Raw genomic sequence first — 23310 nt, 5'->3', positions numbered from 1 at the left:
TGGGCCCACCCTTTGCAGGTATAACAGCTTCAGCTCTTCTGGGAAGTCTTTCCACAGGTTTAGGAGTGTTTATGGGATTTTTTGACCATTCTTCCAGAAGCACATCTGTGAGGTCAGACACTGATGTTGGAGAGAAGGCCTGGCTCACAGTCTCCGCTCTAGTCCATCCCAAAGGTGTTCTATCAGGCTGAGGTCAGGACTCTGTGCAGGACAGTCAAGTTCTTCCACACCAAACTGGCTCATCCATGTCTTTATGGAGCTGCTTTGTGCACTGGTGTGCAGTCATGTTGGAACAGGAAGGGGCCATCCCCAAACTGTTCCCACAGAGTTGGGAGCATAAAATTGTCCCAAATGTCTTGGTATGTTGAAGCATTAAGAGTTCATTTGACTGGAACTAAGGGGCCGAGCCCACTCCTGAAAACCCCCCCCCACACCATAACCCCCCCCTCCACCAAACTTTACCCTTGGCACAATGCATTCAGACAGGTACCGTTCCCCTGGCAACCACCAAACCCAGACTCCTCCCTCAGATTGGCAGATGGAGAAGTGTGATTGATCCCTCCAGAGAGCACGTCTCCACTGCTCTAGAGTCCAGTGGCGGCGTGCTTTACACCACTGCATCAACACTCTGCATTGAGCTTGGTGATGTAAGGCTTGGATGCAGCTGCCATGGAAACCCATTCATGAAGCTCTCACTGTTCTTGAGCTGATCTGAAGGTCACTTGAAGGTTGGAGGTCTGTAGTGATTGACTCTGCAGAAAGTTGGTGACCTCTGAGTTGCTGTCACTCCCAGTTGCTTCCACTTTGTTATAATCCCACTATTAGCTGACTGTGGAATATTTAGCAGTGAGGAAATTTCAGGTCTGGACTTGTTGCACAGGTATCATCCTATCACGGTACCACGCTGGAACTCACTGAGCTCCTGAGAGTGACCCATTCTTTCACTGATGAATCAGCCTGCATGCCTAGGTGCTTGGTTTATACACCTGTGGACATGAAGGTGATTGGAACACCTGAATTCAATCATTTGAATGGTGAATGAATACTTTTGGAAATATAGTGTATTTTTTTAAGACCAGCTGGCATGAAAATGGCACCACCTAAGTGTAGTTAACATATGAAACCAGTCTATTTGAATCCAAGCCCGATCTACCCTGAAAACCCAGCTTCTTGGTTTAATCTGGGGGTTTTGGGAGGGATCATCCAGGATATAACGATACAGAATAACAGATATGTGGCCAAGACTTCCTGCTCTGTACTTTAAAAAAACAAGTAAATAAGATCCTGCATTGTTTTTAGCCCACAGGCAATGGTTTTACGTAGAATTCCAGTTCAGCTAATGTTTGCATTAATCATGAGGATAAGCAGAAAATGTGACCACTCATGCACGATTACCTTGTTTCAGTATTTTTAATAATGTAATACGGATCATCTAACAATCCACGAGGAACTCTGTGGACTTTTGGGGCGACAGCTCATTTTGAGGGTTTCCGGTGTAGACAGCAGGTATCTGTGCCCAGACGTCCATTTCCATCCATTGGTCGAGATTTACACGTGCAGCTAACTTTTGAAAATTGAAAATTAAAAATCTAAATTGGCATTAGACAATACTCAACCGTTATCCAGCACATTTTGGTAAATGAAGTCACTCTTTTGACCTCCACGGGGACTGTTCTGTGTGAATGCTCCGTAAAACTTTGGACTATAACAGGAAACCCGCCTTTAACACCAAAAATCTTGTCCCTTATTTTCAGATACTACATATTCATGTGGATTATTAAGATTTACCAAACCACAAATGAAACCATCGAACCAAACAGTAGCATAAAAAACTCCTATGTAAAAATGAAAGAAATGAAGTCTACCACACGGTCGTCTCTTGGGTGTTACTTTGCGTCCATGAACACTCATCAATAGATAATTATTTGTTTTGTTTTTTTTAATCATTTCACAAACTGCTCTGAAGAAACATATTTCCTGTCAGTGAATCATCGTTTACTGGCTGTGACACTTTTGTTTTCTGGGCAGCTTGAAGCAGGTTATGCACACATTATTTGACCCAAATCTCAGCCCAGACTTTATGCAGAGGTGGTGAAAATGGCAGCTGTTTTCTGGTGAGTGTGAATTATTAATTGCCCTATTTTGCTCTACAAGGGAGAGAGGGGAAACTCTGTGTTACTGCAGGGTAGATTAACAAGGCCATGTGCAGTCAATGCAAGAATGGGGAGGTGAGGAGGACACTTCCTCTTCTTCCTACTCACAGCCTGAGAATCAGGATCCCAGTCAGACAGGCTAACAGGACTGAAGGGGAGGACACCGAAGCAGCACTGGTCTGCACCGCGCTGTTGGTCTTTTTTACTACAGGTCTAAAGTCTCTCTCCACAGCTTTCCCAGCCTCATCTGGAGTTTCATTTCTTTTTTCCTCTTCCTTTTCCTCTCGCTCCTTTGTGTCGTGACTAATCTTGTTTCTCAGTGTTACCGGTTTTGTTGTGGGGGCAGGGGGAGGCTTGGTGGTCCAGGCAGCGGTGCTTGAGGGTGGAGTATCTTCAGAGACCAACTTGAAGAAGGTGGTGAACATATTGAGAATGCTGTCAGTGCTGTCAGTGGTGTGAGGCTGCACAGGGATGTCAGGGGTGTCAGATGTTGCAGGAGGAACATCAACCTCTTTAAGGTAGAGGGGCTCGGTTGTTGCATCAGGAATAAATTCTCCTGGCACGAAGGAGAACGCTGTCACATCATCATCATCTTCATCTTCTTCTTCTACTGTGTCGGGAACTGGAAAATATAAAAGAAGAAAATCTTGTTTTTAGAACCTTGTGAGACCTGATGAGGAGAAAAGAATTCATTTTTTAATCTAATAAAAGTAGTGAAAAACTTCTTTTACACACAATAATTCATCAGCAAATATTTCGTCCAGATAGAAATTTAAAACATATTCAATTCAGTTCAGTTTTATTTGTATGGCACCAAATCAGGACATCGGTCTCCTCGAGGCGCTTCATGTTGTAAGATAAAACCATACAGAAATATAGATCTTTAATTTTCTGTGATCCTGTCCCACTGCATGTTCATGTGACATACACTGCTTTGACTCCATTTTTCTTAAATAAATTATGACACATTGTGTTCATCTCAGATCGTATTTCCTTAATTTTCTGGTTTAGGCAGCTGGAACATCTGCGCTCTCCACATCATTTATTGAGGGTCTTATTGACACTCAAAAACGATACTGTCTCCAGGAGCGTACAGCATTCCTCGAGGCTGGTATTTGGCAGCACAGTGGCTTATGGTCAGTGCTGACACTTCACAACAAGCAGGTTGAGGGTTCAGATCCAGGTTCTGCTCTTTGGCGTCTTTTTCTTGGGCAGAGTAGGTTAATGCTGCCTGTGTTAGGGGCTCCGATGCAAAAGAGAATGAAAAATAAAGAATTTCATTTCTCAGTTAAAACAATAAAAACTAAATGTTTTGTCTTTTTCATCAGTGGATGCAGTGAAAACACGCCACACAAATCATGTGAGCACACAAACCTCAGGCTGCATTTTTTTAAAAATAAAGTCCTAAAGTAAAACTGTGATGTGGATAAAGCCAGGGATGAACACAGAGCTTAGTCTTACCACAGAGATTGTTTTCACATTTCTGGAGGTTTTCGGGACATCTGGAGCACCAGTCTCCTTCAACATACGGCCGCTCTCCTTCATAGTTTCCCCTGAACACACACACAAAGCATTCAATGTGCCAACAGAAGCAGCACAAGGCAACAACAAGCTGCCATTTCCACACAAGTGAGGAAAGTAAAGCATATAAATGAGGTACTGATGTGCATCAAGAATGGCATAAAGGCATAAAGAATCCAGAATTAATGTTGTGTGTGTGTGTGCGTGTGTGTGTGTGTGTGTGTAATGAAAATCGATGATCATATATATATATATATATATATATATATATATATATATATATATATATATATATATATGATCATCGATTTTCATTATCATGATTTACTTTAATGTCTTCTGCCTGAAGTCTGACTATGTAAAATGTAATTATTACGACTGTCCACAAGAGGGAGAGGTTGTTGTAGTGTTGTGACTGTGGTACTCTGAGTATAGTTGTAGTACTGACGCTGGGTAGTAGTTACAGACGAGGAAGGAAACTCTGTCCCAGTCCAGTCCCTCCATCGTGTCACAGAGATGAAAGGCACAGCCCACTCTGTGCGTGTCTGCCCACACCATCTGCGACACACACACAATTTAAAGCAAGTGGATCTGCTACATATTACACACATTTTTGGACAAACACACTTGCTTTTTTTCCCAAACTTTTGCCTCTGTTCAACACCACAGACATATTGTCACATATTGATTAAAGTGCAAAAGCTCAGCTTTAATTTCAGGGGTTTGACGAAAGTGCTGCATTAACTGTTTGGGAAATAAAGCCACTTTAATACACCGTCCTCCATTCCCAGTAATGACTGTCAGTAACTGTCATGGTTAGTTTAGTCCTGCACCTTCATCATACATTAAACTGATAAAAACTGAAGTTGGTTCCACTTATTTGGAAGCTGTTTGCTGGAAGCCACCTCACTGTACACGATACACTGTGAGCGTGAGTGTGTGTGTATCTGACCTGTGTGTAGTGTCCACACATCTTCTCCTCATCACAGCTGTTGTTCTGGAAGTCGTAGTCCAGGTGTTCTGCACACAACAGATACATGAGAATACATTATTGTAGCTTAAACTATTAGGAGAAGATGCTTCACTGAAGAATGACCACATTAGGGAAGCAGCGACTGTTCCAGCTGCAGCACGATGCTGCACGAGAAGCTTTCATTAAAGCCAGAGAAGTCTGTGGTCACCTGACAAAAACAGTCTTTTAACCACATTAATTTACACGCCTCAGGTGAAAACTGTTGCCTAATCTATTCTGAGCACATTATAGACGACCAGGAATCGAACCACCAACCTTCCGATGAGTAGATGATCTACTTTATTTGCTGAGCTGCAGCCACTCCTAACTGGTGGATACTAAAAATTATGATTTTCCTTAAAGGAGTACCTTTGAGGGAAAATTATAACTTGGTGCAATGGTCCCCCCCCCCAGCTCTGCTGATTTGCAAGATGTCAGTTCCTGTAGTTAATGGAAATTCTCTGTTACGCCTCCACATTCCTGTGGAGAGTCGTTAAGCTGAACATTCACAGTTATAACAGAACTAGATGTGATGGTATTTAAAGATCTGAGAGTAGATCTAATGGTAGAGTTTTATTAGTGGTTCAAAACAGGCAAACGTCTTTCTTGCATGAACTTCTCGATATGAAATAAATACTGGTTGCAAATATGGAATAATGGCGCCATCGTTGTTTGGATCGATTGCCTTTGAGCTTCATTTTCACTGTTCAGTTCTCTCCACCAAGTACAAAATCTCCCAGAAAAATGAGGACTCAGCCAATCAGATGTTCCACCTGTTAATCAGATCGTCGCTAACATTATCTGTCCGCTCTGTGCTGAAGAAGAAAGCCAACAAATATGGACCTTTGAGATGACTCACCCAGGAACCATTTCTCCAGGGCCGATCGGAGGTCCAGAGGCCCGGTGCCGACGTACAGATTCTCTCCAGTTTCTAGCAGTTCTGGGTTGTGGTTCCAGACACATTTAGCAGCGTAGCCCTCTGCGACTAGCTTCAGGTTCGTGTCCCACTTCTGCAAAGAACCGCTGAATGTTATGGAGGACACCTTCACCTTGTTAGACATATTACTATTTCAACTACAGACAGGAAATCAAAGAAAAGGAGTTAAAATGCTGGACGTGCGGCCAAAGTTTCAAATACAGAAGTGAACATGAATAAAAGTAAACCTTTTGGCTAAAATCTCTGCTTATTGTTTTCCTACTGCTCTAAATATCCCTTACCAATATTTCTTCTACTTTCTTTACATGGTCATCGCCTACAAATGCCCCCCATGGTCAGGGTGCTGCCCCCCAGCAGAGAGGCTAAAACACAGAAGATACAGGATCCATAAAGAGTTACTGAGAATACTAGCAGAGCGGTGAGGTTGTACCTGAACACGCAGCCTAAAACTCAACATTTGTCTTTCATAAATTTGCACATTGGCTGCATTAATCCTGATAATTGTGTTAGAGCTCACGTTCATCGCAGCTCTGATCGCCCCCGCCCCTCCTTACCTACTTCCTCTCTGCTCGCTAGTCCCTCAGCACATAAATTTGTCCTTCTGTCACAACTTTTTTGTCCCATTTGTCATTTTGCCTTCTGTCTGATATTTTCCTGCCTCGCTGTAAAATCCACGTTGACTTTTATCCTTTTATGTGTCGAACACGTGGCTCTAATATCTGAGTCATGGCCTTGAAGTCAGTGACTGATTCAGCCCGGATCAGGACAGAAACACAGCCGTGTGATTGAAGTGTGCACGTCTTCATGTGTGTGCTCTGTGGGGATGAAGACCATAACTCTTCCTCAAAGCTGTTTTTTTTTTCTTCATGTTTTAGTTTTTGGATCTGTGCAAACTGAAGAAAGCAGATTTTTAATGTCGATCGAACACTGCTGCTTTCATGTGACCCCCGACCCCCGTCAGAGGTTACTAAACTCACCCTTATGAATTATTGTTTATGAGATTAAATTGGTGGTTTTATAACCCTGCTCGATTTTCTGTTCCCCCCCCCCCTTTAAACCTGCTTTTAATTATCATGATAATTTCACTGCACTGCTCTTTTAGATTTATTGTTTTATGGCCTGTTAAACTCTTGGGAAATGCACTGTACAAATATTCTAGAGCTGCTTAGTTCTGATTATATAACCACCTCCATATCTCACAGTGTTATAAAAATCAGCCACAGCTCTTCAGCAGAGTCAACAGCAGGATCCTTGTTGTTGTTTTCTGTGACACTCGGAGAGTCTTTATAAGCTGAACAGCCTCTTAAAATAAATTTGATGGCTGGCAGTTAAATAAATATTATTGCAAATGAAATGACATTTAATATCATACCAAGGAAATGTGGAACAGACAGATTTGACTCATAAACACCCCATTGTGTTTGACCCTGATGCACCAAGCCTGAGTCAGAGAATCATCCTGTCCTGACAAGACAACCCATGGGCACCCACTTTCCCCTGACCTCTGACCCTGACCGCAGCCTGACCCCCTGAGGTACACATTTCCTTCCCATCATGTCTGTGGCTTTAACAGCAGTTATTTCCTGTAGAGAAACAGATCCACTGAAAGGGAAATAGCTTACTGCAAGGATGTTGAACCTCAAAAAAAGTCATCAAGAACAGGAACCACCTCATATCAACTTCCCTTTAAGAAGACCAACCAAAGAAAAAGCTCTGCGTAGAACAAGACATGAGACTCGTCTCAGTTTAAAGGCGCTCTGGTTAGCTTATATAAAACTGTTAATGACACCTGGAGCTGTTAAGTGAACTAAAGTAAGTGCTCTGAAGCTGATAATAATTACATGAAATATGGACGTAGGTTGGTCATTGATTTTGGACGTTAAAAGCCACCACCATGGGTTTTTTGGGGGGGGGCAGGGGGCAGAAGTGACACTTTGTTTGGACGAGATGATGGAGTGCTAAGTTATCAGCTAATGCTAGCAAGCTTCAGCAAGGTGCAGCAGACTCAGATTCCTGCTATTATTTCTATTAAAAGCTGCAAAAGGCACCAATAACACAAACATGGTGGAGAGGACCTGTTCAGTGGCTCCGAACAGCAAAGATGAAGTGAAGATGAAGAAGACACCGATCAGCTGTATCACTAAAAGTGTCTATGACCCCAACTCAGAGTATGAGGGGAGAAACTATCCATAGAAGTCAAAACTGCCCTTTGTGTAAAGGCTGTAAACGTGTTCATTTCTAATGTAAATTTGGTTATTTTAACATGGAAGTCTGTGGGTTTGACTCTCCTTTAGAGCCTTGAGTGGCCATTAGAGGAACTGCAGCTTTAAACACTTCATTTTTCAGCCCTAAATATTGGACAGGTGCCAAAGGTGCAGCATAGAGGCCGCTAAAGAAATAAACTGCAGTAAAGCTCAATACAATCAGCATGCTGCTGTCTTGCTGAGACTTTAATGATAGCTGTCTGTGGGGTCTGTGGGGTGTTTTTGCATTCTGAGGTGGGTCACAGCAAGTTGCGGGTCCACCGAGGACTCGCTTTCAGCCGCTGTGCCATTCACAAGGGGTCGGCACAGTGGCTGGATCCACATATTTGATTTGTAGGTGTATGAGCAACCACCACGACCGAGCCCGCTTCACTGTCTTAGACAACGCTGAAACAATTAAAGAAATTCACACCAACAACTGTGGGGCATCCCAAAGAGATAAAAGTTCTTTTTAATATTTTTATTTAACTGTTTTAAAGAGTGATATAATTTGTTTCCGAGCTGCTAAACACTCGGTGTAGATCCTTCTTATTTTAAATCGTTCATTTGAAATTTAAGAAACTGTAAGTTCTCTAATTTGAATATTTACTGTGTAAGAGTCTTAATTGAAGGCCAGCTTCGGCCCACCGCTGGTGACAACGTCATGTGATGATGGTCACGAGTGAGGAGACAGAGAACAGTGACGTCTTTAACTCGGCCTGTTGTCTGCAGCTCGTGGTCTGAGTCACTGTTGCTACGAAACCTAAAGAATGAACAACAGGACCCTGACTGAGAATTTAATATCCCTGTGTGTGTGTGTGTGTGCGTGTGTGTGTGTGTGCGTGTGTGTATGTGTGTGTGTGTGTGTGTGTGTGTGTGTTTATTTGTCCAGTGCTGACATGCAACAGAAACAATAGTCAGGGGTCTCCTTCACATTCCTCTCCCTCCAGGCTCCCTCAACATCTGCTCTGTGTTATGACTGTCAGGTCATGTAATGCACACACACACACACACACACACACACACACACACACACACACACACACACACACACACATGGTCACCTCTGTCGACTGTACTGATGGTCATCTGATCTGAGGACAGCTGATTATGTTTGAATTTAACTGCTGATCATTTAATCACAAATTAATCACCAACTGCACACGTGTCACTGAATCAAGGTTTCTGAGGGTTTAACGTTACATTACAAAGTGCATTTGTGGAGCTATTTTTCTTTTTTTCTGAATTATTGGACTTTAAATCAGAAAGGATTGATTTGTTTAACGATTCCTGGCTCCGATCTGAGTCGACGTTATTTCTAGAGCACATTTCAAAAAAACGAATGCTGAAACTTTGTGCTGCTCGGCTGTCAGGAGCACGCGTGACAGTACACAGACGCTCTACAACAGATTTATTAAATAAATCTGTTTGCTTAAGCATGTCATTGCTTACTTATAATTCAGGTAAAATAAATAAGCTGGATTAAAAACCATGTCATGTCATTTTGTCATGTCACAAAGGATGTAATTTAATCCGAGCCAGAATCTTTCTCTAATAATACTGAAACATTTTCAGGGCCTGAAACTAACCAGCGACCAAAAGCAGAAGTAAAAAACTGAGTGAACACAAAACAAATAAGTGACAGAAAAAAGTGAAACAAAGTGCGAAAACACACAGAAAGAACAGAAACCTGAAATTTATCCGACCACCAACTTCTAACTTCTTCATCGGGTTTCTGAGGAAGTGTATCAGGACAGCAGAGTGTTTCTGAGGGTTTGCTGGGACGAGGACATGCTGAAAGTACCTGCAGAGGTACGGACGCTGTGCTGGAGGGGAGCTGCCTGCTCATCTACAGCCATGAACGCACTGACAGAATGATGGATAAGCTTCCTCTGAAGGGCGTCCGGGCTCAGCCTCACACATGATGAGGTACTCGGTTATTTGATATTACAATAACAATTATAATAAACAGCAGTGATTGCAATCTGGGAGGATTCACAATGTTTCTCTGCAGGTTCAGTTTCTTTACTCTGAAGCTCAGTAGGAAGATTTATTTTTGAAGAGCCACACTGAGAGTCAGTGTCCCGGTCAGTCACCGGTCTGTTGAACTGGTGTGAACTGGTCAGCCTTTCTCTCTGTTTCTTCTATAATGGTTAGACTGGTCTTACAGACCTCTTTACACTCCAACAACTGCTCAACTCTGTAGTTTCCTCATATTTCACCTTCTTTTCTCCCACATCTGTCGATCTCATCTTACTCCTTTTCTAACCTCATAATTTTGCAACTTTCCTCTCTTTCTGTCTCTTTCTCCCCCTCCCTTTTGCTCTCTCCTCATCTCCCCATTGCTTTACTTTTCCATCATTGTCTCCTTACCTCCTCCTCTCTATCCTTTCCCTTCCTACCTCCTTTCCTTCCTTGTCTCCTTTAGCCTACCTTTCGCTCCAGTCCAGCTAAACTCATAAAAACATGAACATGGAAATGTCCCAGTGGGGCTTCAATGCAGGCTGAGATGCACACACACACACACACACACACACACACACACACACACACACACACACACACACACACACACACACACACACATTCTTCTGAGTCCTCATTTATTCTCTACCCAATTTTCATTTCTCTCTATCTAAACATTCTCTTCCCCCTCTTCATCGCTTGGCTCTTTCCCAGCAGTCCTCCTCCTCTGTTGCTCAACCGTTAATGCTGACTCCCTCGCTGTTCGTCTTGCAGGATCATTTCCCCGTTCTGTTCCTTCTCTGACACGTTTGCTAATAACTGAAGGACGTGTGGAGGGGGAAACACCCGCCTGTTCCTGGAAGCCAGGCCTGATTTACGCTGCTTCTTTTAAAAAAATGTGGTTATCTCATAAAGTGTGATGACCCGGCTCTGTCAACCTGTGCAAACATTTTGTATCAACTCACTGAGTGAATTAAAAATGGTTTTGGGTGGTACTAAAATGAAGAGGGGAGGCGGCAGTGTTATTAAAATGGATCTGTGCCATCCATTGTATGCTGGCAGACAGGAAGAAGAAATAAACAAGGCCTGCGACCATGCTAGCAGCTCTGCAACGACAACTCTGCAACCGCCGCCCGCTAACGGGCCAGCAAATGTGCTAACACGGTCGCATTCAGCAGGTAGCAGGAGGAGTTTCTGCTAACAGCCGCGGTAATGAAGGAGCCAAACGCAGACACACGGAGGCAGAGTGGAAGGTGGTGTCTTTAATTCAAAAGTAGTCAATGAAAACTCATTTAAGAACCAGAGAAAATGGCTGGAAAAGACGTGTGCATGTACACACTGAGGAGACAGGCAGTTAGAGAGCAGAGAAAATGCAGGAATTACTAAACAAAAGAGAAAATGACCTGAAGGACGGTTCTGGCCAACATCTCTTTCACACTCTGCACAACATTGTGTCCACAGTAGCTGTTTGTCCATCAGCACTTTTATCAGGGAGGTAAAAGATTCCTTCAGACATCCAGCAGCTGCTTTTACACACAGGCCTTTACATAAAGGCCCAAATAATGAACAACACGACCCATCATACCACCATCTCAGTTCACTCCATCTTTCTCACTTCTGTCTGCGAGCTGCAGAAGTGTGTGAGGCGTTTGCTCTTTTCCCAGGGCTTTGTGGACATGTGGGCATGTTTATCAGAAAGTAACCAATCACAGAAGAATGTTTTATTTCACTCATTCACTGAACTGTTTCCAATTTCTAGCTCGCTTGGTGTCCACAGCTCGATGTCTCCTTTTATTTTCTACCCCTTGGATCGCTCTGGGTCACAGAGACAGCGGTGTAAGCAGAGACGCCCACCCCTGCCCCTCAGCTCTTCCAGGGGGACACGGAGACACCCGGGGTTGCTGTTTTTAAAAAATGGCACTTATTATATTTTCTTCTCTGAGTGTAAACAATCAGCGCCCTCCCAATAGTTTTTCTGAATCACTCTTTCTCCACCAAATCCGATCGTAAAAGCTGTCCTGCAGGGGAGATTCCCACAGTGGAACCACACATTAAAGTTCCTGCGGTGGAAAACAGCCTAATCCTTTCTTCTGGTTTGTGGGCTTCAGAGGTTTAATTGTTTGTGGTTAACATGTGAACCCAATTCTGACAAATCTTAGCTGATGTTTGTCAGGCGAGTCGCCTGCATGTTGCTGAGATTAGGCAGCCGCAGGCGCACCCCCCCCCCCCCCCCCCCCCTCCAGGCCATCGCTCCACCCTGTGTGGGGAGCAGATGCCTCATCTTGCTCTCTGGGTTGTGCACATAAGGTTTTATCTGATGAGTAGTCGGGGGAACATGTCTGAATCAGACCTCATGCTAAACTGTCCAATAGTTGTAATTGACATTTCACTAACACTCAATCTGTGCTGGAGTCATTTCAGAAGAAGAGACGCCAAAAAAATCTTGAATTGGCTTTATGGAAAGGCCAGAATGAGACACACTAATGAAGAGCTCCTTGTCTGTGTTTGTAAGCAAAATGTTCACATTGATAATAATCCAGAAATGTTAACCTCTCGTAAAGGAGATTTGGGGAAAAGATAAACATCAAAATACAGCTTGAAATGATGTAGAGTGAAGCTGTAAGGTGGTGAGCCAATCTACCTTTGGCCCATCTTTATGGTGTTACTCAAGAAAAAGGTTAAAGAACATCTCCTGGCGCTGATTAAACACCTCAAAACTGATTTGTTTTCATGTAAATAACATATTTAGTTGTTATGTTTTCATTAGAATAATCATGGCTTCACAGCATCGTCTCCAGAGCCAAAATGCAACAAACAGCGATGTCAAACAAAACTGTCCGTCACAGGAAAAAACTAATAGGTTCTTTTTATAGGTGCCAACATTTTCTTTGAGTTATGAAAAACAGACTGGATGCAGATCTGAAACGTCATATATCAGCTCTGCTGTTGGCGCCTATCAGCCACAGATTCTCTGTGGACAGCTTTAAAAACAGCCTGCGGGACACGTTTCACCTGTTTACGACTAATCTGTCCTGGTGTGATGAAATTAAAAGTGGAAACAAATTACGGAAGCATTTATGATCTTAATCAGAAGGATTTTTAAGTCTGAAGAAATGATAAAGGTCACAGCTGTTTTTCCAGCAGGAGCATCAAACACAGTTGGATACTCTGATCCTAAAATGGAAACTCACACTCTGAGTTACATCAGTCACTTTAACAACTCCAAAACGAGTCAAACGCCCTCCGGCTCGTCTCTGCCCCAACGACCAAACCACAACAAGCAGCACCGCGCTTTCATCTGACCTGCAGGTCACCTGGACGTCCTGCTGAAACGCCTCAGAAGCTGCACCTCGACCAACGGAAAGCTTTCAGATACTCGGAGTCTGGCAAGAGCAGCTACACAAGTATGATAATCACACTATTTTAAGTGATAAAGTGCTGCGGGGACGTTGGACATTGCCTGACCTTTCACCTCCTGTGGCAGCACTGGCAGTTTGGCAGGGAAACGGGGTGATAAGTTCGAGACAGACTGCATGAACATTGCTACATTTAAAATGATACTTTTATTTGGTGATTTAAAAACTGGCCAACTTTCCCTAATATGTGTTGCATGTAGTTATTTATGAGCAGATATTATGAAAGTGCAGTTTAAAAATAATCTTGTTTTATTGACTCGGATCAGCTGGTTGTTGTGATCGTTGCCCACAGGGAGCATCATCACTCATAACAGGGCTGAAGGCGTTTCTCTGCCTCTTCTTCACTTTTTAAATTTTCCTTTATCTGCTGTTATAAATACAAATATATCAACATCTGTGCAGCTCTATTTAAACTGTTAAACATAAATATGGAGCTTCTTGGTAAATCCGATTCAACTATCAATAAATGAGTAAATAAAATGTGAATTATTGCATCTATAAATAAGAAGACACAATAAAACTAAATCCTCATTAGCCTGCACTGAGACAGATGTTATTCATTGTATCCAGGTGTAACGCTGGCCTCGATTCAGCGGTGTATATTTCAGGATTATTGCCGCCCATTTGCGTGTATTTGGAAACCCGTTTGTGCATTTTGACTTTGTCTGTCTGTGAGTATGAAATCATCAGAAATGTACAGATTAGTGCAAAATCCCCTCAGTCTCATGCTGAACTTCAGTTTCAGTGATCACCAGGACATAAAACCTCAGCAGTGAAATCGGGTTCCAGACTTTGCCCCTTTAAGAGCTGTTTTCCTGCCTCCACCTGTGTTGTTCTCCCACAGATTTTAGTTCAGGACTCTCTGAGTGTCGTGTCAGTGGTACCACAGAGGCTCAAACTTACATTTTTCTACCCTTACAAACTTTCTTTGCATTCCTGCAGCACTTTATTCGATGCCTTTAAGCCATTTTTCTGATCATTGCCCGATAGGGCATCGAGGGAAATTGGGGGTTCATGCCCTCCAGTCTCCATGCTTCAACACGGAGACTGGAGGGCTTCCCTGCTGGCTGGCCCACTGACCAGGTTACTGTTTTGGCAGGCTTTATCAGTCTAATGAGTTTCTCATCATCTGGTCCACCACTAGCTGGAAAACCACTCTTTTGACAACCTGCAGCAGGTGAAGAACAGCTCACTGAGCCTGCAGAGAACATCGAGCATTAAAGACTCACCGATCACTTTAATTTATTATCTCAGTTTGTCTGCCTGGCATCTTTCCCACTCACAGCAGTATCTTAATGCATCTGTTCACCTGCGCTGCACACAAACTGTCCGTGGATCTTCTGCTCAGAGTGGGGCACGCCTCCCTTTCTACTGTTTGGTGCAGCTTGTGTACTGAGGGATGCACTGAGTTGTTTCTTTCTGAATGATCAGCCATTGTGTTTATCCTCTGTGTACAACCCTGAGGTAAGAACCCTCACCTCCCTCACCTCCACCAGGACAAACTTTGACTGTTTGCTGTTGATTACCATCAAAACTGCAGAGTTCAGAAAATGGTATTCGGGACAGCCCTGCTGCGTTCATCATGAAAACATGGGACACACAACACAGATACAAACAAAGATAATTAGAACAAGACAAAGCCAGAAGACAGATCCAGCAAACGGAGCCAATGATTACACGTGTTTGTGCTCGGGGAACATTCGACAAAGAGAAGAAGAAGAAAAATCAGACAACAGAACAAGAACCGAGAATATTAGGAAACTAGGACCAGGTTAATTTAAACTGAAGATAAAGGCCGTAAACAGACATCCATACAGCCAGTTTTACTTCCACTTCCACTTTACTCGTCTCCTTCTTCCTCTTCTTTACTACACCCTTTGATCTTCACCCTGCTGCCTCAGCACTAATAATCACCCAGAGCCTTTTAAACAAAGTCACGTAAACTCAAACTGAATTTGCTGTCGGCTGTTTATGAACGCTGGTGTCCCATAATTGAAGAAGTGGAAGAGCCGCTCACAGCTGGAAACAATGAAAATAAATCGCGCACAGTCATGAGACATCCCCAAGAATGAGCAGAACGAACAGATTCATCTTATTTACTCTTTGTTTAGTTTTCTAATTGGGGGATCACGGTAGCAACGTCTGACTTTCACACACATCTTGTGCTGCGTCCTCCTGTTGCTAAATGAGGAGGAAGTAATAGCATTTAGCTGTTAGCTGAAAACACAGCTGGTCACTCCAGTTTTCTCTCTCTCTAGAAAAAAGGACATTTGTTGGGGTCCTTTTTTAGCAGCAGATTAATTCTTCCAGATCCCCTCAGATGGTTGACATTTTGGAGGTTTCCGTCCAGCCTGACACAGCGAGGCTCAGTGGACGGTTGCTGCTGCTGCTGCAACACAATTAGATTAGTAAAACTCAACAACAGGATCTCTTTCTGAATGCAATGATCAGTCTGTGTGGTTTTGAGGTCACGGTTACTCAGGAGGAACCTCACAGAGAACTGATCCCTGTAACTGGGAAGAAACCTCACAGGGTGGTCGAACATCTGGAAACTACCTCCAGGTTTATACTGTTACAAAACACACTCACAGCCCCCCCGCAGCATTAGCGACACCTGGAGGTTACCTGAATCGATGGTTAAAGGACAAACAGTGTTGTGTTCTGTGTGGACTGTAAAGCTCTTCAGGCTGTTTAAATGAAGCTGATTATAAGACACTGTGTTTTAAAGGAAATCGTGTTGTAACCAAATTACACGCAGTGACGCAACAGAGTTAATTTAATCGGTATGTTGATATTGAGCAAATCAGTCATTTGCCACTGAGGAAATGAGCTGACCTGGATTCAACCGGCAACCTCTGGAGCGGAAACACTGAAGTGTCAAAAACCTCCTCTAACGGCTGCTTCAGGAATCGATCCCCCCAAAATCAAACTTTACAGCAGAAATAACCAAATTTGCAGCCTGGGGCTAAAAATTGTTTTGGCCTTTGATTAATTTATCTGACAAATAATGACTTACTGTGCAGTACAGACGGTCCAAGAAGTCTGTGCTTCAGTTTCGGTGGGTCTGCTCAACTCTGAGCCCTAACTGGACCATTATTGCACAATGTAAATATTATAATTTAAAAAGTGTGTATAGTGTATAGTATATAGAGTATAGTGTATAGTGTATAGTGTGAATTACTTTTTTTTATTTTTATTCTTCTTATTTATATGTGTGTGTATATATGGTTGCAGGTACAAAATACATTTCACTGTGCATTGTACTGTGTATAACTGTGCATGTGACAAATAAACACTATCTAACTATCTATCTTTTTTTTAATTCTGTAAGTCTGTGACTGAGCATGAATTAGCAGATACATGTGCCTGTGGACTGCACCCGCGCAGTTCATGGATGCAGTTTTAATAACAAAATTAAATTATCCTAAACTGCAGCCTCTCATCAAAATAAGGTCACTTCTGGCTCAAAAAATTAATTAAAAAAAAAAAAAGCTACCATTGCAGCAACACTGAGGCTTTGTCCTTCTTTTATATACAGCCTGTCGTTGGAGTCTGTCACAATTGCAGTGTCCACCCTAAGCTTTAAGTGTTCCTGCCAAGCCTGCGATGGCTCAGGGCGATTCCGGTATCAGATGGTCAAATGCATGAAGGCTCACTGGCAGACATTTTGAGAACATCTGAGAACATTTTGTAATCTTCGTTTAAGGAAATAACCCACAGTTCAAAGAGGAGTGGGCTGTGAGTGTTTGTGCTGGAATGTGGTGAAGTGCAAAGTTCTGGACCTAAATGCAGAGCACTGAAAAAAAACAAGAAAATAACAAAAGGCAAAAATTTTATTCAGACTGATGATTCAGTCCAAAAACCAGAAACCAGCAGAAATCCAAAACACAGGAGAGCACTGAGAGCACGACACAACAGCAACAACAGACACTTTTGACAATGGACAAAGGGAAGAAAGCGCTAAATGTACAGAGATGGATGACTGGACAACAGGAGGCAGGTGGGGAACGAGGCACAGCTTAACACGATTACCACAGATGAGAACAATCACCGAAGCTGGAGACACGAAGTAAAGCTAACACGGGGCGTGAAGGGAAATCAGAGAAACCCCAAAGACACTAAACATGGAGACCAGAAAACTCACACTAAACATGAAAAAAGAGATGAAGCATGAGGAGAAAGCTGAGACGGAGGGAGGAATAAACACACAAGAAATGACAAACTCAAAAAATACAAACTGAGGCTTGATGCAAACAGCAAGCCCGTCCAAGCCTGCACCCAGAAACAGCTAAACACAAACCAGAACTCAGATAATACAACAAGGACTGATGCTCAGAGTTGGTGCAGTTCATTTTGCAGATATGAACACTATAATCGATCTGAACAACTACCAGGTGTAAACTACAGGTTTGAGCTAAACGTCTTCCTGTAGCCAGGTATGCTTTTCATTCTGGGATCTGGCAGATTACCAGAGACATGCAGGTACATATAAATGTTAGGAGTACGTTTATTCACTAGTCCAGAGCACAGCAAGTGATTCCTGTTTTTATATTTGTTGCCCCCACCCCAGACACACCCGATACTGATATCAGGATACTTGATATTCTCACGTGGTTTGTAGTGATGCATTCTGGTTCGCTTAAAGTTTTCTGCCTGAAAAGAAGCCAAACCACTGAAAACTCATCAGGTGATATGGACGATAATAACCAAACTGTAGCTGTGAAAATACCCTAAGAACATAAACTTAGACAGTCACGAAGAAAGGAAAAAATAAATAAATAAAAATTTAATTCACAAACCAACAGTCAAAAACATAGTTTAGTAAGCTCACATGACCAAGACCTTCCATTACCTGTTCAGGTCTTTTCGAGCCCTAATGAACTCACACACCTGAGCCCTGCTGCTCACACAGAGCGAACCACATACACTGGTTTCCTCCCAAGATGGCCGTCTCTCTCTCTCTCTCTCTCTCTCTCTCACTCTCTCTCTCTCTCTCTAGATCTGGATCTCATTTGCTGTAGTTTGATCATGTGACTGTTATTAGTTTTCCATGTTATATGTAGTTTTGGGTTAGCACCTTTTCATATGATCTACCTTTTTGAGTTATTGTTAATAATGTTTGGCTTAAGTTAAGAGGATGGACGGATGGATGGATGATAATGGATGTATGGATGTATGGATGGATGATGGATGGATGTATGGATGGATGATGGATGATGATGGATGGATGGACGGATGGATGGATGATAATGGATGTATGGATGGATGGATGGATGATGGATGGATGTATGGATGGATGATGGATGATGATGGATGGATGGAAGGATGGATGGATCGATGATGGATGGATGGATGGATGGATGGATGGATGGATGGATGGATGGATGGATGGATGGATTGATGGATGGATGGATGATGATGGATGGATGTATGGATGGATGATGATGGATGATGGATGGATGGATGATGATGGATGGATGTATGGATGGATGTATGGATGGATGATGGATGATGATGGATGGATGGAAGGATGGATGGATCGATGATGGATGGATGGATGGATGGATGGATGATGATGGATGGATGTATGGATGGATGATGATGGATGGATGGATGGATGGATGGATGGATGGATGGATGGATGGATGGATGATGATGATGGATGGATGGATGGATGGATGATGGATGGATGGATGGATGGATGGATGGATGTATGGATGGATGGATGATGGATGGATGATGGATGGATGGATGATGGATGGATGGATGTATGGATGGATGGATGGATGGATGGATGGATGGATGGATGGATGATGTTTTGACTTGGTTAAAATTGCTGCTGTGATCTCCCTTCTTTGTTATGTGCTATAGCAACATTTTTCCTACTTTTAATTCAATTCAATTCAGTTCAGTTTTATTTACATAGCGCCAAATCACAACAAACAGTCGGCTCAAGGAGCTTTACTAATTTACTAATATCTATATTTGGTATTACTGCTGGGGTGCTGCCTCATTTATACAGAGAAGGAAAAAAAATAATTTATTAATTCATTCATTCTCTTAAAACTGCTCATCCAACGTTGGGCTGAGGGGCCCAGTGCAGCGCTAACAGACAGAAAAGAATTCATATTCACACCGTTGGCTAATTTAGAATAAGCAGTTAAGCTGACATGGAAAGAAAACGCACACATGCACAGAGAGAACACACAAACTCCACCACAACCAACAAGCAGGTTTGAATCCAGAACCTTCTTGCTGTGGTAGATGCATTTAGGTACTCATGCCTCATAATAACGGCTGGATTCAAAGCCATGAATGTAAAGATATGAAACACACATCACCATCCGCATATAGAGTATAAATGATATGCCAACTCTCTCTGCTTTTTTTTAACCCAACTTTACAATGTTTCTACATCGCTGCACTTACTGTAATCATTGCATTTACACAACTGATGGCATTATCATAACGATGAATCAAACTGCTGAAACATGTGACGTGATAAATGACAGATCAGTGAAGCTGCAGCTGTCTTCATAACTGCTTTTGTAGGAGTGATGACACATTTACAGCCCCACACCACAAGTTACTCAATCACAAAAAAAGCTGAATCACTGCGTCTGCTGAACTAGGCTGTGTGTTAAGTGCTGTGTTTAAAAGTAGTTTGATTACAGAAAACTGAGAAGCTGCATTTAGATTTTAGCTTTCATACAAAAAAGTCAGCAAATATTGTCTCAATTAATAAGATAAATGTTTTATTGATTTCCTAATTCATACACTAATCATACACTCTTACACTCAGTCTGATGATTTTGGTGGTCCAAACTTACTTACTTCTAGACTGAATTTTGATATACATGATGATATATTTATTTCTTGCTTTTTGAGAAGCTAGAGATTTTATGGAGCGTGTGAAAGAAGTTTCCTGTTAAATGGCAAAAAGTTGCAGTAACAAAGGCGCATTCAGTCATATGCACTGGTTACATAACAAAAATATTTAAAGGTTTACATCAAAGGGAAACGAAGTATAAAAGTTTTTTGTAAAATTTGTGATTATTACACAAAACAGCGATTAGATGAAATGATACCTGTTTGTGTTTCTGACTTTTACTGGACAAAGATGCTGTCTTACACTAGCGTCACTCTCCCTTCCTTTGGTTGTGTTCGTTTGGGATGACCTGCAGGTGTCTTACCAGAGGCAGCATGGCCGAGGCGCTGGGTGAAACCTGTCCTCTGAAGTAGTTGTGAAGCTCCACCAGCAGCTCCTCCTGCTCCTCGCTCAGAAAGCTCAAGGCTCCAGGAACCACCAAAGCCCCCAGCAGCAGCCACACCCAGAGAGGAGCTCTCCTCAGTGGACTGCAGCAGCTGCTGGAATCTCTCCTCTCTCTGGAGCTCCATCCTGAAGCTCTATCCTGGCTAGTCCATGGGGTCGAGCTCGCCTGCTGGGCAGTGACCCCCTGGAGCTCTGAGAGGCTCCTTAGGTGCATGATGGGAAATAGAGTCCTGAGGTGATCAAGTGGTCAATCCAAAGTCCAGCAAAGAGTCTGTGTGTCAGACTGATCAACAAGTGTGTTTTTTTTTCTGTATGTGTGCACAAAAGGCCACTTGTCTCAGTGTGAGTGTGTTTAATAGTGTGTGCGTTCCCTTCTCAGTGCCTCTCACTTTCAGCTCTGCTGATCTCTGTTTCTGACCCAGCTTTAAGAGAGAGAGGATCCTCCCCTACTCACACACTCACATTCACACTCTTACACACACACACACACACACTCACATAGACTTCTTTCTCTGTGAGTACTCTCAGCGATGAATCCTCCAGCCCCTAAAAAACCTAAACCCACTGAAAGGAAGCTTCATTAAGAATAAAACAGCCAAAATACCCTCAACTCTGAAGGAGCTCCAGAAAGACTCACGATTAAACACACACACAAAGACACATCAGAGTTCACATTTCACACACTGCACCGACTGGTACGCACCCCCCCATCCCCACCCCACACACACACACACACACAGACACACACACACCTCCCATCCTCTCACTCTCCATATTCTCCATGTCAGACTGATTCTCTACTTTTCTGTTTTGTGCTTCTGTCTCTCGTTGGCTTTTTCTCTTGTTGTGCTTTTTAAAGTGGACTTATTCCTTATTTTCTGTCACATAAATCCTGCTCTATCATTTTTAAACGTTTCAGTGTTTGAAATATTGAAGTCTGTGTGCACAAGAAATGCCTGTGAGCCAAAGGTGCGACCTTCAAACTTTGCTAACACCCAGATTCAGGCAGTTTTTTTTTACTCTTGGCTCCTCATGATGTCACAGCCAGTAGGCGGTTCTAATATAGTCATCTCATTAACACTGTAAGTGCAGGGGCCCAATTAACCTGCCATTCAAACCTCTTACCTGTGAGGGGAAGTCTGAGGGAGCAGAGGCGTGATGGGCCAGGGTGTGGCAGGACCCTGACAAGTCCTGAGAGATATAAACATCAAGGTATTTGGTATTCCAGCCTCTCCACCTGAGCCACATTTTTTGTTTTTTGTTTTTTTCTCTTCAGCTCTCAGGTCGCACTTTTCTTCTCTCCCAGCCCTTCCTTTCTCCCCTGCTTTGCTGCTTTAGAGCCTCTCTTCACACAACTTCCAAACTGGAATTTATAATTATGGATCTGGTCAGCTGGTCTCTCAACGCCATTGTTTTGATCAAATTTTCACCATGAGGAGATTGGGGGAAGGAGAACCCTATTCCCTCTTATCAATTGACATTCCAGCTGGCTACGTTATGGTTCCTGGGTGGAAGATGACGTGCCTGGCCGTATTGTCAATGGAATACACACACATTTGGCTTATTGACACTGGGATTTCTCTGAATTGGACCTGGAGATACCTGGCTTGTCGTTGCAATTCAGGAAGTCTAGGCAGCTGTCTGGCCTTGGTAAGGCTGCTTATGACGGGGACGCGGGAAGGGTACAGACTCAAACTCAGACTCTGTATATCTGGAGCTGATTCTGAGGGGTAAGATCTTGGAGATGTATGTATCTGTTTCTGCACGGCGAAGGAACGAACCAAGAAGATTCGGATGAATTGGATTTTTTGTCACAGAGAGGTGCCAGTAAGACTGAAGGCTGTCAACAAATGAATCAGTACAGTCTGTACCAAAACAAGTCGTAGAATCAGGAATTTGGCTCCCTGGCGGCCTTGGACTGCCGCTTATCAAATTGTCTCCGGGGCGTTTTGTAAATAGATGATCTACCCCCCCCCCGCTGTCCTGTCTTCTTCTGACCTGTGACCTGGACTGATCTCTCTGACCTAGCTGCTGAGGAACTCTACATCTTATCAGAACTGTTAGCTGAGGAGGGAGTTTGAGTCAGCCCCACAGTAGCCTGACCCCCCCTCGCCTCCGCTGGCTCCCCTTTCCATCCCTCCCCACCCTAGTGCTCCCATGCTATATGTTCCTGAGATGATTTTTTTCCTCACTCATCACTATATGTTTATATGTTTCACTATTGTTTCTGTCTTTTTAATGGCAGCGCCTCCAGAAGGGGGGCAGCATGGCCACAGTTCACCTATCTCCCCATGTTTGTTCTGTTTGTCTTCTTGGATGGGTGTTCTGTTAACTGTAATTTCCCCATTGTGGGATCAATAAAGTATCATCATCATCATCATCATCATCATCATCATCAAGTGAGCTGTGTGTGCATCATGTGTGGATCTGGGGGGTGGTATGCAAATTGTATATCTCAGGCAAGCAGGATGTGATTAAAGTTTTGATTAGTCTCAAAACATTTAATGATCAGTTCTTCAGCCAAAGAGATCTCAGCATTCATTTTTGATGAGGGTCTTCCTTTGTAGACGTGGATGGTGCACGGTCCCTGCCACAGTCCTCTGGAGCTGGACTGCTGTCGGCGTTTTTCCAGCTTCCTTCCATATTGCTGCTTTGCCTCTTTTACAGCTCTGCAGATTTGGTAAAGGGCAGCCTTTTGTCCCTCCATGTTCCTGGTTGAGATTCTTTGTTACAGGGTGTGGCGTAGGACCTCAGAGCATCGCAGATGCTTTTATCGACCCACAGCTTCTG

At 43.1% G+C, this 23310-nt stretch overlaps 1 protein-coding gene across 1 annotated transcript; it reads right to left on the bottom strand.

Annotated features, from left to right (window-relative positions):
• Window positions 1-955: 955 nt before the first annotated feature.
• Window positions 956-20935, bottom strand: LOC115783407 (peptidase inhibitor 16-like). Its single transcript, XM_030734214.1, has 6 exons — window positions 20441-20935; window positions 5546-5696; window positions 4627-4694; window positions 4123-4232; window positions 3615-3706; window positions 956-2775 (listed from the first exon to the last, which is right to left on the bottom strand). Exons 1-6 carry the CDS (start codon window positions 20732-20734, stop codon window positions 2258-2260), a joined length of 1233 nt encoding a protein of 410 aa, XP_030590074.1. The 5' UTR covers window positions 20735-20935; the 3' UTR covers window positions 956-2257.
• Window positions 20936-23310: the final 2375 nt, after the last annotated feature.

This window comes from Archocentrus centrarchus, chromosome 7 (genome assembly GCF_007364275.1).
Source record: "Archocentrus centrarchus isolate MPI-CPG fArcCen1 chromosome 7, fArcCen1, whole genome shotgun sequence".
Classification (NCBI taxonomy): domain Eukaryota; kingdom Metazoa; phylum Chordata; class Actinopteri; order Cichliformes; family Cichlidae; genus Archocentrus; species Archocentrus centrarchus.
This window is presented reverse-complemented; position numbering and strand designations above follow the sequence as displayed.